Consider the following 13,466-nt stretch of genomic DNA (forward strand, 5'->3'; position numbering starts at 1 on the left):
GTGGGGCAGGCATTAACATAGGGCACCATAGGTGACCCCTCTGCCCCCAACCGGAGGCCGTACACAAAAGGGTGCCCTGCTAGGGGACCCGAAACACAATTTCCAACAGGGTTTTTATGTCAGAAAGGCCAACTGAAAAAGATAACTTTTAGGGAAAACAATCTACAGCTAGAAGGATGTGCAAATAGAGTACATTTAAATTGTACCCCGCTGTGGGTCTCTCAGGGTAGGAAACAGTTTCTTTAAAGGGCCACTGTTAACTCTACATATGACTGTTATACATGGGCCTCCTGGTAGGTGCTCTATCTAACTGCAGGTTCCTCACCTTTAGAATATCCGAAGGTGCCAGAAAGGATCTGGAGAATTCTTCAACAATGCTTCAGAATGCTGCTTGCTGATGATACGTGGCTCTGCAGTGATTCTGTGCCATCTCAGAAGAGACAGAGCAGTGCCGCATATAAGCACCAACCCTGCGTCTAACATCAGTTTCTTGCATCTTTCTCCTTTCATGCTGAGACCCTATGCTTAAACCTAATTGTTTGAAACAGTGCGCGGATATTTTAGCATTTTAGCTTGGGACCTTTTTCGATGTCAAGGAGGCCATTCCACAGAATGGGGAGGTGAGAAAGTATTGTGGAATCTATAGTTAGATCCAAGTTACCGGATGGGCCCTTCTATCCTCAGATTCCTCACCTTTTGAATAGATACCATACTAGCACATTCCAGAGGTGGAGGGTCTGGCGAGTGAACTTGTACCAAAGAGTCCTGCCGAACCAATGGGAAGAAGTAATCTTTCCACTGGACCTGATTGCCAAGCCAATAGTTTTGTGAAAGTATGCACCGACGCCCATTTAACACCCTAGCAGATGTCTAGAGCAGGTCCCTTCTCACTGAAGCTGTTGTAGCAGTATTGGCCCTGACAGAATGAGCCCATAGGCCTTCAGATGCTGCATTTTAACAGGTGTATAGCAGACATTAATGCAGAGGGCTATCCACCCCTGACAGTGTTCAGGAAACAACGACATCACCCCATCGCAAGACCTCTGCAACTCCCTGGCTTCATACTTCCACAACAAGATCGCGGACATACACAACAGCTTCAACAACCAACCAACGCACACCATGACCGAACAACCACCCCCCACCACCACCCTCCACGCCTGGACCCCGATCAGCACCGAAGACACCATCCGCACGATGAACTCCATCCACTCCGGATCACCGACCGACCCCTGCCCTCACCACGTCTTCAACAAGGCCGACGCTGTCATCGCACCCCACCTGCGAGACATCATCAACACATCCTTCGACACCACCATCTTCCCCGAGAGCTGGAAACACGCCGAACTCAGCGCTCTACTCAAGAAACCAACAGCGGACCCCACCAACCTCAAGAATTACCGCCCCATCTTGCTCCTCCCGTTTCCAGCCAAAGTCATCGAGAAGACCGTCAACAAGCAGATGGCCGCTTTCCTCGAGACGAACGGATCCCTCGACCCCTCACAGTCCGGCTTCCGAGCCAACCACAGCACCGAGACCGCCCTCATCGCCGCCACCGATGACATCCGAGCCCTGATGGACAACGGAGAAACAGCGGCCCTCATCCTCCTGGACCTCTCCGCGGCATTCGACACGGTCTGCCACCGCACCCTAGTACGGCGCCTCAGCAACGTCGGAATCCAGGACAAGGCGCTGGAATGGATCATCTCCTTCCTCGACGGGAGAACACAGAGAGTCCGCCTACCACCGTACAAGTCAGAGGCCACCGAAGTCATCTGCGGCGTCCCCCAAGGATCATCTCTGAGCCCCACCCTCTTCAACGTCTACATGAGCCCCCTCGCGGCCATCGTACGCAAACACAACCTCAGCATAATCTCCTAAGCCGACGACACCCAGCTGATCCTCTCCCTGACCAACGACCCCGCCGCCGCCAGAGCCAACCTGCACGAAGGGATGAAAGAGGTAGCCGAGTGGATGACGACCAGCCGCCTGAAACTGAACTCTGACAAGACGGAGGTCCTCATCCTGGGCTCCTCTCCCTCCGCCTGGGACGACTCCTGGTGGCCTCCCGCCCTGGGCACCGCACCCAAACCGACAGACCATGCACGCAACCTGGGCTTCATCCTGGACTCCTCCCTCTCCATGACCAGGCAAGTCAACAACGTCTCCTCGGCATGCTTCAACATCCTACGCATGCTACGGAAGATCTTCTGGTGGATCCCCACCGAGACCAGGAAGACCGTCACCCAGGCCCTCGTCACCAGCCGACTGGACTACGGCAACGCCCTCTACGCCGGTACCACCGCCAAGCTCCAGAAGAGACTCCAGCGGATCCAGAACGCCTCAGCCAGACTCATCCTCGACATCCCACGAACCAGCCACATCTCCGGACATCTGAGAGACCTTCACTGGCTCCCCGTCAACAAAAGAATCACCTTCCGCCTCCTCACCCACGCACACAAAGCCCTACACGACCAAGGCCCGAGCTACCTCAACAGCCGAGTCAACTTCTACGCTCCCAAACGCCACCTCCGATCAGCCAACCACGCCCTCGCCGCCGTCCCCCGCATCCGAAGAGCGACTACAGGAGGAAGGTCCTTCTCCTACCTGGCCGCCAAGACCTGGAACTCCCTCCCGACCGACCTGCGCCTGACCCAAGACCACCTCTCCTTCAGGAAGAAGCTGAAGACCTGGCTGTTCGAGCAGTAGCGGCTCCCCCCCCCAGCGCCTTGAGACCCTACGGGTATGTAGCGCGCTTTATAAGTGTCACTGATTGATTCTCTTTTCCACCTTCTTGCCTTTCTTTGAGTCAGAAAACTCCACAAAGAGCTGGTAATCTACACAGTGGTCCTTTATGTGGTTGGTAAAAAACACTCAGTATAATCTTATAGTCACCACAATGGAGTCTCTTCCTCTTTAGAGGGGTGAGTCAAGGAATAAAAATGCTGGCAGTGTGATCGATTGGCCAACGTGGAGGGTAGCCATGCACTTTTGTTGAAAAGCCACACAAGTCCTCAGTACCACTTTTTTTTGTAAATAAAGTGCTCTTGCGTGTGTGCACTGAAAGGGTTCACAGTTCACTCCTGCAGCGTTCTCACACAATGGCAATGAGGAAAATGGTTTTAAGTGTCAAAAGCCTTACAGGATCGCTGTACATAGGCTCAAACCTGATGCAAATGAGAAATACTAAGATCAAGATCAGATCCATTTGAGGCACAACAAATGGTTTGGAGAAACCTGCTAATCAAACTCCTTATAAAGAGCTTCACAATCAAGCACTTGAACAAAGACTATTGGTCAGGTAAATACAGGATGTCTCAAGGGCTGATTTGCACCTAGCAAGGCTTTGCTAGGCTAACGAAAGAACAAACAAAAGAACATTAGAAAGTTTTGCTTTGAAGGGGTTGGTGTTTGGGGCACCAAACCAGACAACACATTTGTTGAACGTCCAGCACACATAGACTTCATGGACAGACTACTAGTCGCAACGATAACATCAACCACTTTAGTCAGCAATATTGAAGCACAGAGGAGTAGATTGTGGAGACTCAGATGTAGGATCCTGCTCTGTGGTGCTGAGACAGGAGTTCCTTCTGAAGTGGAAGCCTCATCGGAGGAAATGCGCCTAGGCTCAATAGCAATAGTTAGCACACCCTCCTGGCCCAGTCCAGGGTGATAAGAATAACTTTGTCCTAGTCAGTCTTGATCTTCCTCAAAACCTGAGGCAAGAGATATAGCCTTGTTAATTATGAATAGGAGGCTGCCCATCCATTTCATCTGGAATGTGTCTTCTAATTAGCACCTAGGCAGAAAATCCAACACACAGTAATGCTGAAACTGCACGTCTTTGATGATGATGAATAGATCTAGCTAGGGTGTACCCCAGTGAATCGAAGTCGCCCTCCCCCACTTCAGGATGAAAAACAACACTCATGGCCTGCCAGATTATGTCTGCTCATTTAATCTGTTATGGAATTAAGAGACCGCCAAAAGGTGGTTGGTGACCGGGAAGATTTTCTGGTGGTCCAGCCACAGTATCCAGAATTGCTCCAATGAATGGAAGTCTCTGCACAGGACTCAGATGGGAATTCAGGTAGTAGATGGAGGAATACAAAGATGTCAAGAGTTCGTCTGTATTACAAAGGTGGTCTCTGACTCACTGAGGCGAATCTGCCTTTAGAAGCCAATCATAGAGTTACACAAAAAGAGTACCCACACCTCTGAAGAAGTGCAGCGACATCACAATTAATTTAGTGAGCAGCCAAGGCACCAAGATAAGGCCAAAGGGGAGCACAGTGAACTGAAACTGTTCCTGGCCTAACTTGAACTGTAGGCAGCATCTGTGTGACCAGGGCCGGCTCTAGGGCAGTGCGATCGGTGCCACCTAGCCGAGCGTTGACTTGGGGTGGTGGCGCCCTATTTGCAAATATATTATGGCTTGAAAACAACCTGTTGCCGCATTCTTTGCCTCCAGCAATTTTCAGACATCAATAAAAAGGTTCTTCCTGGAGGGATGGGGTTTTGTCTAGTGGATGTTTGACTCCTGGTAAGTTAGCTCTGAGGGTTAATTTACCTGCTGCTAAGAATGTATGCCATGCAGATCACAAAGGGCATATAGTGTTAATAGGTAAATGGATTTCTTCTTTTGTCAGAGAGAACTTTTTGTTACTTGCAGTTTATAAGTTAAAATCCTAATATGGAACAATGAGCTATTAACTGCCATAAAAGAGCTGCATGCAAACTGCAAGGTTATACTAGACCTACATGATTTTTGTCTGGCCTTTCCTTAACCTAATCTTGCAAAAAGGGTTCATTTGGGTAGAAATTAATTATTATTTTTAAAGAGAACCCCTAACAATTAGTGTTATGTTTTAAATTCTGAATTTGTGCTTTTTCAGACCAAGGACTCAAACTAGACTGTCTACCAGTATGGATGACACGTGACTCCTACATCTTGTAATCCTCTCTCTTATGTAACATTTGCAATACACTGATTTACACGTGTGATTGTCTCTGTTAAATGTGTGTATGATGTAAAGAGCTCAAACACCTCACACTGGTAAGAGTGGAGCTATAAAACTAAATGAATCTGAGAGACTGGTTACAGAGACTTGAAGTGCACTGATAAATGGTGATAGTGAGGGAATCTGTGCCCGCGGTGGTCATTGGGGGGCGCCAACAAACATTGTCGCACAGGGCACCACTAGTGCTAAAGCCGGCCCTGCCTGAAGAATGGGTATATACAAATTCACATCCTGCAAGAACAAGGACGCCATCTAGTCTGCCGGGTCCTGAGTGTGCTTTGGAATATGTCCTTCCTTCGAAAAGTGTTTAGCAGGCATAGTTCCAAAACAGGCCTAAGGTTCCCGATGAACTGTGGAATAAGAAGGTAGCATTCTCGGAGTCTGTCCTCCGTACAATGGCATCCTTGGACAACAGATAGTTGTCTTCCTGAATCAGAAATGTGGAGTGCTCCGTCAAAGGTTGCTCCAGCTTGGGAGGAAGTGGGAGGAAATGAAGGGCAGGACATAGCTCCTTTGAACAATTTATTAGACCCATCTGTATGATGTGATGGATCCCCCAGCAGGGGAGTAAATGTCATTTTAGGTCTCCACTTTTCTGTAGCAGGGGAGAAGGAATTGGAGGACGGCTGCTTGGATAGTCTGAACGGTGTCTGCCAGTGCCACATCTGGGCCTCAAAAGGACAGATTTGATTGTTGCAGCACAAGTAGGGGAGGCTGGTATTGACTGTAAGCTATCCCATTGGAGGAACATTGAATGTCCTCTATCCGTGGTGTATTACTTAGCTGATGTCAACTGCTCGAAGGATCGTGCTGTGGAGCGACCCCAGTTGACCACATTCATTTATAACTCCCAAACACAATACTGGTGGCAATATCTCTGCTGATGCATTCCGTATCGTAATGGCCAGCTCACAGCACATACTTGGGGCATCCAGACTTACCAGTTAGCTTGGGCTAGTGAGCACCAGACGTTCTCTGGGATAGCCAGCAAGATGTTGCAGGCTATGACTCATAGTGCATGACTGAACCTTCCCAAAAGGCAAACTACATTAACAAATCCGAGTCCTAGACTGCTGGACAGTTGGTCAGAAAAGAATATGGATTAATCTTACTGATTGAAACTTGGACAATCAGGCTGGTGCCCGATATTTTTTTTAGGAAATATGTGTCACCGGGGGTCGGTTTAATTCACCAAGCAAGAGGTCACTGACTGGCAGATATGAGGGTGGCTTAGATCATGTGGCCAGAGGGCATCAGTAAGGGCATCGTTAAGTAGTAGTAACAGCTCAGATGAAGCTGCCCGTGGTTAAAGAATTTCAGTAAATACATTCATTTTTGTCTCTATAGATGGCAGCTGCAATTGTAGTGCTTCAGCAGTCCTTCAAATTACAGTGCAAGACAAGTGCTTTCTTCTGTTCTTTTTGAGTATAGCTCAGTGTCAGGAGCTGTATGAAGCCCACTGGCATTCTGTAAGTCTATATACAATGAATTCTAAATAAAATGATGTGGGAGGAATCTACCCACTTCCTCATCATCATCAGTGTCTTGAGGGGAGAGACAATGGGTGTTACTTGCACCGGCTCAGAATCAATATCAAAAACAATAGAATGAATCATCTGTTAGTACAAACATTTGGACAGAAGAAAAGGACTGAAATCTAGATGCATGACCAGCGGTTGTGCTTCTGTGATATCATAGTGCAATACAGGTCTGAATCAGGCCAACTTCAGTTTTGGGTGAGAGATTGGTGTGAGTATTGGCTCATTGATCAGTGCTAGTAGAGATAGTGCCGGAGTCAGTATGCAAAGAACCAGCATGGATGTTGGTACCAATGTACAATTCAGTGCAAGAGTCGAAAAGAGCCAGGTAACAGGTCCTGCAAGAGCAGATGGTGTCTAGTGTGGACCCACCAGCAGAAGTCTGACTGGAGATCTCTACGGCTCAGTGGAGCCCGCAGTACACCAGAGGGAGTCGGAGCCGCACCAAAGCCATGGAGCTTGGGCTGCCTGAAATCTCTATTTGCTGTGGTATTGATGGCCCAGTAAACTCATGGAGTGTCAAGACTCCTTCAAAAGACCTTGGAGGATTGTGCTCTGTATCTAGATGCCCTTGCACCTTCCCACTAGACTTTGATTGACAGGTTGCCCCGCTTGGCTTGTTCGTGCCTAGACTTCAACATGGACATACAGGGAAACTCAGCTTGGAGACAAGGACCAAGGCAGGGCCTGTTAACAGGGGAGGAACTTGCGTTTCAACCACAAACTCTTCTTGTGTTCGGTAACATACAGTTTCAGCTCCCAGCCCTAAATCGCCTTAGGGTGGGTGAGGGCACACTTGTCACACCAGTTAGAATCATGCAAAGAGCCCAAGCACCACAGACATACGTTGTGAAGCTCCATGATCAACATCTGCTTCCTGCAGTCTCTGAACAACTTAAACCCTGTTGTTTCCAGGTGGGAACATAGTTGTCTAGCACGCTGAAAATATTTAGGAATCACTGACCTCCTGATCTTCATGCAAGGGTGAAGAAAGAAAGAAACTGATGTCAGTGCAGGAGTGACACTCATATGCGGTCTGCACTGATGTTTCCAGGGCAAAATAAGTCACAAAGGACTACACCACAGACTAGGGGTGTAGGAGCAGTGCAGAAGAATTATCTGGATCAACTCTGGCACCTGGATGAATCAGTATTTAAAAGTAGCCATCAGAACTTCCTGTTATCATTGTGCAAGGCTTATTATGAACTAACACTAGCAGCCTGCTTTGTAATACCTGCTCCTCCCAAGACCACAGTCATCTGATCTCCAGTACCTCCAGATGTGCACCCATTCCAAGAGTCGAAGTGTACGTCACTACTTTGTTCATTGGTGGTGGTGGTGGCCAAAAGGGGTTCTCTTGTACCAGGTTCTCCTTTTCTGACTACTGTAGAAAATACATCAGTACCTGGAGGGGTTTTAATGTTGTCAAACAGATCACCACGGTCATAGAACCACTGACTAGAGCAGCACCAACAAAAGTGCTCATGTGCTGTCCTGACTGGAACATAAGCTTCCTCCCGAAAGAATGCAAAGTGATCTTCAGACTGAAGACCTCAGTAGGATGGATATTCTGAAATGGAAGGCCATGACCATCTTCTAACTACTACGAGGTCCAATGGTAATGGCCTACCAGGCCTGAAGAAAAAAACGCACCGCCATACCCCCAATTAGCTACGTGTGTTCCTTCAAGAGGGAACTAAAGTAGCTAAGCTGGTGGGCTGGGGGAGAAGGACGAAGAGAAGGATTGGTGGGCTTGTCTACCTAAAGGGTTGTTACAGCCTTAGTACTATCTAAAGAACTGATTAGACTGATGGATGGGTTGGGAGGGTTGTCGCTGACAAAAAGAAAGTTCACTTGCGGTACTGAAGAAATGTCCTCTACTGCCTGTGAAATTCACAAGCAGGTGGTGCCAGGCTCAAAGACCGGGCCGTTGCTCTTCCGGTCTAAAATTGATATAGAGCTGTACCTGCCTTGCCCTAAAAAAGACAGAAACATCAAATATCATGTCCATTAAGGCAGGATGCACATCACCTTAAAAGCCCATGGCATGCAGCCAAGCAAACTGTTTTAGTACCACAGAAATTCTAATGGCCCTAGCCACAGAGTCAACCACGTCCAGACTCTACCTGAGTATTTGCTGGGATGCATCTTGCTCTCCCTCCATGACCACCTCTGCAAAGTTGCCCTTCAGATGGTCAAGCAGACATGGCACTACCATAGCCATCAATTCACGCAGCGCAAGTGTATAATTTCTTCCGCCTTCCTCAAGATTGCAAAAAAAGAAGCAACCACCTAGGGTGCTGGCACTGAAATTAATTCCATGTCCACATCAGGCGAAGTGTCTAATATGCTGACATTTTGAAGTGCCAAGTAGCTTTGTCTGAATCTGCAACAGACAGGAATCTGGCTGCTTCATTGCTGTCATTATAGTCATGAAGGACGGTTTGTGGCATCTGGTTTGGGTCATAGTCTGAAACGGTCTTCTATGGTTAGCTAACACTCCTTTCGAGGATAAGGACCAAGGTGGAAAACCTCTCTGTATCTGGCCTTTTCAGTAAGGCGTTGTTGAGTCTGAGGCGTGTACCAGAGCACCTTAAACCTAGACTGCAGAGAAGAACCCTGAGAATGGACCAGCAGCACCAACATGATCATTGTCAGTAGTGAAACTTTTGGCACAGACTGTGGTGCTGCAGGAACTCTGGTCAGCACTACATGGCACAACATTGCGGCAGACTGGTGCCACGGGAAATCCCAATTGTAGTATCTTAATCGGAGGTCCAAATGGTTCCATTGAGTACACAGGTGCATCAGAGGGAGCTGCGAGCTCTGGTACAATACAGTCAGGGCATGTAGTAACTGTGCTGGATCAGCACCCGGTAAGAGAAAATTCCTGGTAAGCTGGAAAGGCTGCTGGCATTGGTGCCGGGAATGGCACGTGGGTCGGCGCAAGCAATGGAGCTGGGGCCAGCATGGTAGCCGGGTCTGAGATACCTCTGACCCCAACATGGTCCTCGGAAGCTTGTTTCCGGTCCAGGGAAGGCATGGCTTGGCAGTTCGGGCTGGACTGTTCCCATGAGGCACAGGGTCAAACTGATTTGCATATAGCCATGTCTGAACTGGGGTGGCAGAGTGGGCTAAAGAACGGTGATGGATCAAAACCACATCTTTTGACTGGGTGTGAGTGTTTGATTGGTTCAGATGCTCCGTCCATCACCACCCCATTTTTACATAACATGGATCCAGCACCAAATACCAGCGGAAGAACTATTTAAGTTTCTGGATCCAGTCAACTGCCTGTGGATATTCACAAAGACGAATCTGCAGGCAAAAGTATATATTAGAAATGTTTGAATGTACATCGTTTTAACAGTAATTAGCACTTTACCTCAACGATGGACAATGTGTTAATTTATATTCTGTCTAATTTCTCTCTCTTGCAGATGAATAGCATTAACATAGAAGAACACCATTTTTCTGTGAAGGTTTTTAAGATGCTACACCTCACTAATCTTGTCTGCATTTGTCCACGCTAATAAAATGTTTCTCTTACTGATGTTTCGTAATACATATCCATTTTCTACTGCAACAACTTGAGAAAATGAAAATAGAGGTGCCAAAAGCCTGAATTGCAGGATAGCTAATACCTTCACCCTTCTCCTGTAGAATCCGGCACATGCGATCAATGGCTTCATCAACATGGAGTCCATGCAGATCCAAAACGTTCTCTGGCAGCAAAGACTCATTCACCCGATTAAAGATCTGCAAAGCCGCCAAGTGGTTAGCTTCCTTCACCTTCACTCCATGAAGATGCCCCTTAAAAATAAAAAGTAGCAAGAGTTATTACTCTATAGCAGAAAAACCTGAAAGCTGTAATACTGGTGTTTGAAATAAAATAGCATGTGCCAAACCTTGCTTAGGCAAAAACGAAGGTGTGGATTAACTGCACTAGGTGCATGGCATGGCTAATGATATTTCTACTGTGACTTGAGCATTAATGATTGACATGTGCATACATTATGTTATGAGTATTTGTATACTGCGCATCCCACATTTTAGGTTTCTAGCACCTGGAGTGTACGCAAAGAAAGGGTTGTGCAGGGGCTAGTGTTGAAGTCAGGCTTTAGTTTCTTGGAAAACGTGAGGACTATGCTGCTTGCTCTGGCGTGCAGTGGGAGGTCGTTCTAGGCTTTTAGAAGCTAAGTACAAGAAAGAACAATGCTGCGAGCTCTAGGTCTTTGGATACAAGGAACATGAGTGACAACGATGTACCCACCTGGAAACAACAGGGTTTAAGTTGTCCAGAGACTGCTCACTCATGTTTCTGGTCAGGGTGTGGGAACTGATGTGGCTCTTAACGTAGGAGGAGCCAAGATTGTACAGGGCTATGTACATCTATGTGAGGAGCTTGATGAGTGCACATTTGTGGAAGGGGAGAAAAGGTGTATTTCGGAGTATAGGGGGAAAGTAGATTTGACTAGTAAGGTAGTTGGGTGCTGATGGTGGCGGAAAGAATTGGACCTCATTTTTAGAGGAGTTTACCATGAGTAACCAAGAGTCATCCAATATGGGATGTAGTGAGACAGTCCAAGATGTGAGACTAAAGGTGGACCAAAAAGGTAAAAAAAGATGTAGGAACGATGGTAGAATATTGCCAGGGTCATTCTGTAACATTTAAATCATTCGAGCCGATACACTATCTTTGTAATCGCCACTCTTCCTGTTACAGGCAACAGTAGAGGGCGAAATGAGTCAGATTCTGCCGCAGGGCTTCCAAGACTGGATTGAAAACCTTTTGAAACTGTGGTTAACTCAGGACCCCAGTCTGCAGCGGCCACCGAGTCTTGAAGCAGATAGAGATTCTGATCCATTAAGTCCCAGGGCAGAGACCTTTCAGAAGCACTTCAGGATACTAAACCCTTGCCAGCCTGAGCTCAGGGAATCACCTACGTATATCAGCGACATAAAGAGAGACCCAGTTTTCAAGACCTGCTCGGTCATCAAATCAATTTACTCCCTGGTCAGTTCTCAGAAGCCCAATCAGAAGCTCAGTGGCCATGGATTTTTTTTTCGTGTTTTATATAGCGCAAACTTGATCCTGTATCGAGTATCAGAGCGCTTTACATAGCACCAGTTATGTTACATGAGGACTCGTGAGGATAGCAGCAAGGGGGACAAGAGGGTCCCTTGTCAGGTCCCCCACTCTACCATGTGGTGAAACGTTGGGACACCATTGACCCAAGCCCTGGCTAAAGAGTGTGTGTACAGAAGGTGAGTGTAGGAAAGAAAGTAAAGGCCAAAGCCTGAGTATGCAAGGGTTGCAAAGGGCTACTCCCATCCCACAGAATCAAAAACCTTCTTGAAATCTACCCACAGAATGGCTAAGTCCCCCCCTCCCTCCCCCCCCCCCCCCATCCCCCACGTCAGGAGGCACAAGAGAGCAGCAGCATTCTAAATATAACCATTATTGTGGCGGGTAGATCGATCTAGCACAAAACCATTTGTCGGTGTGAATCAAAAAGTGGATGTGAGGGAAGAGATGACTCCGCAACACTTTCGCTATGATTTTAGTCTCGATATTTATCAATGAAGGTCTGTATGATGCACTAAGTTAGATCGCTTATCAGAATTTAACAGACTTGTTATGGTGGCTTCTCACAAGTCTGGGGCAGTTCACCATTGCTCAGTGCCTGTGTGAGCGTGTCCCTAGGGTGTGGTGCTAATCTGGAGGAGAGGCACTTGAAAGGTTCAAACCTTAACCCATTAGCAAAGGAATTTTCCCAGAACAGTGTTGAGATAATGCATCAGTCACCTTGTCTATTGTGATTGTGCAGCCTGGGTCCACACTGTTAGTCTGAGACAACCAGTGTCCGTGCCTCATGTAAGAAAGGGTGGCATTCATGGGGCATCGTAGCTGTAGAGAAGAGCTAAATAGGAGCCAAATGCATATGTCACAGGTTTCCTTCTTGCCAGCATCAAGCCTGAGCTAGAACAATGTTTTTTAACATGTCTATAATGGTTCTACCTCTTGCAGACCCAGCAAAACAGTTGACTGGATTTGTCTCAATGTTTATATATTCAGAACTGGGGTGAAAGTGTTCTTAGCCTCTTCGGATGGATGCTATCTCAAAGTTATTTGTACCCATTTGTTCTGGGACTGTATCTTCTCGAACCTTTAATTTTCGAAGTCAAAGTCCAAATTCCAGTATGCATTTCTCCAGGGAGCAATCACCTCTAAGCGCTCTTTTTTCAGACGAGATATAAATCTCAATGCCCACGGAGGAGAGGTCTGAAAGCCTCTCTAAGTATCACAGGTGAGGCTACTGATGCCTAGTTATATTGGAAAAAGGCAAAACCAAAGGGGATGATGAACGGAGTGTTGAACATTGCAAGCACTCACCCCCAGTCAACTGATCTGGATTTAATCCATCATCATTCTTTAGCTCACTCCGCCACCCCAGTTCAGACATGGCCATATGCAAATTAGTCTGACCCTGTGCCTCATGTGAACAGTCCAGCCCGAACTGCTAAGTCATGTCTTCCCTGGACGGGAAACAAGCTTCCTGGGACCGGTTTCTGGTTATTCATCCGTCATCAGCCAGGCTAGCTTGAATCCAGTGGCAAAGTGAGCTAGGGAACCACGCCTGGGCATACCCTGCCAACTTAGGGTGAACAAAACAAAACCAAAGGGGATGATGGACGGAGTGTTGAACATTGCAAGCACTCACAGCCATTTGACGAATCTTCTTGAAATTCCAAAAAACAGGGTTGGACCGCTCAGTTTGTTTGTTGAAAGTTTCGGGGTGATTCGTCAATCGTGGGCCGAGAAAAAAACAAGGGTGGTCCCAAAGCGCGTTTTTCACATGTTAATTTCCATAGGATCTTTATTACAGGCTATAGCCCGAAC

General features: G+C 47.3%; 1 protein-coding gene across 5 annotated transcripts in view; it reads right to left on the reverse strand.

Moving 5' to 3' along the window:
- Window positions 1–13,466, reverse strand: part of N4BP2 (NEDD4 binding protein 2) — a 1,381,310-nt gene that overhangs the window by 130,086 nt on the left and 1,237,758 nt on the right. For all 5 annotated transcript variants that reach the window (XM_086963958.1, XM_086963954.1, XM_086963956.1 and 2 more), the window contains one exon: window positions 10,207–10,375. In XM_086963958.1, coding sequence (XP_086820084.1) covers window positions 10,207–10,375 — 169 coding nt within the window. The remainder of the gene's footprint in view (window positions 1–10,206; window positions 10,376–13,466) is intronic.

This window comes from Lissotriton vulgaris, chromosome 3_2 (genome assembly GCF_964263255.1).
Source record: "Lissotriton vulgaris chromosome 3_2, aLisVul1.2, whole genome shotgun sequence".
NCBI classification, from domain to species: Eukaryota; Metazoa; Chordata; class Amphibia; order Caudata; family Salamandridae; genus Lissotriton; species Lissotriton vulgaris.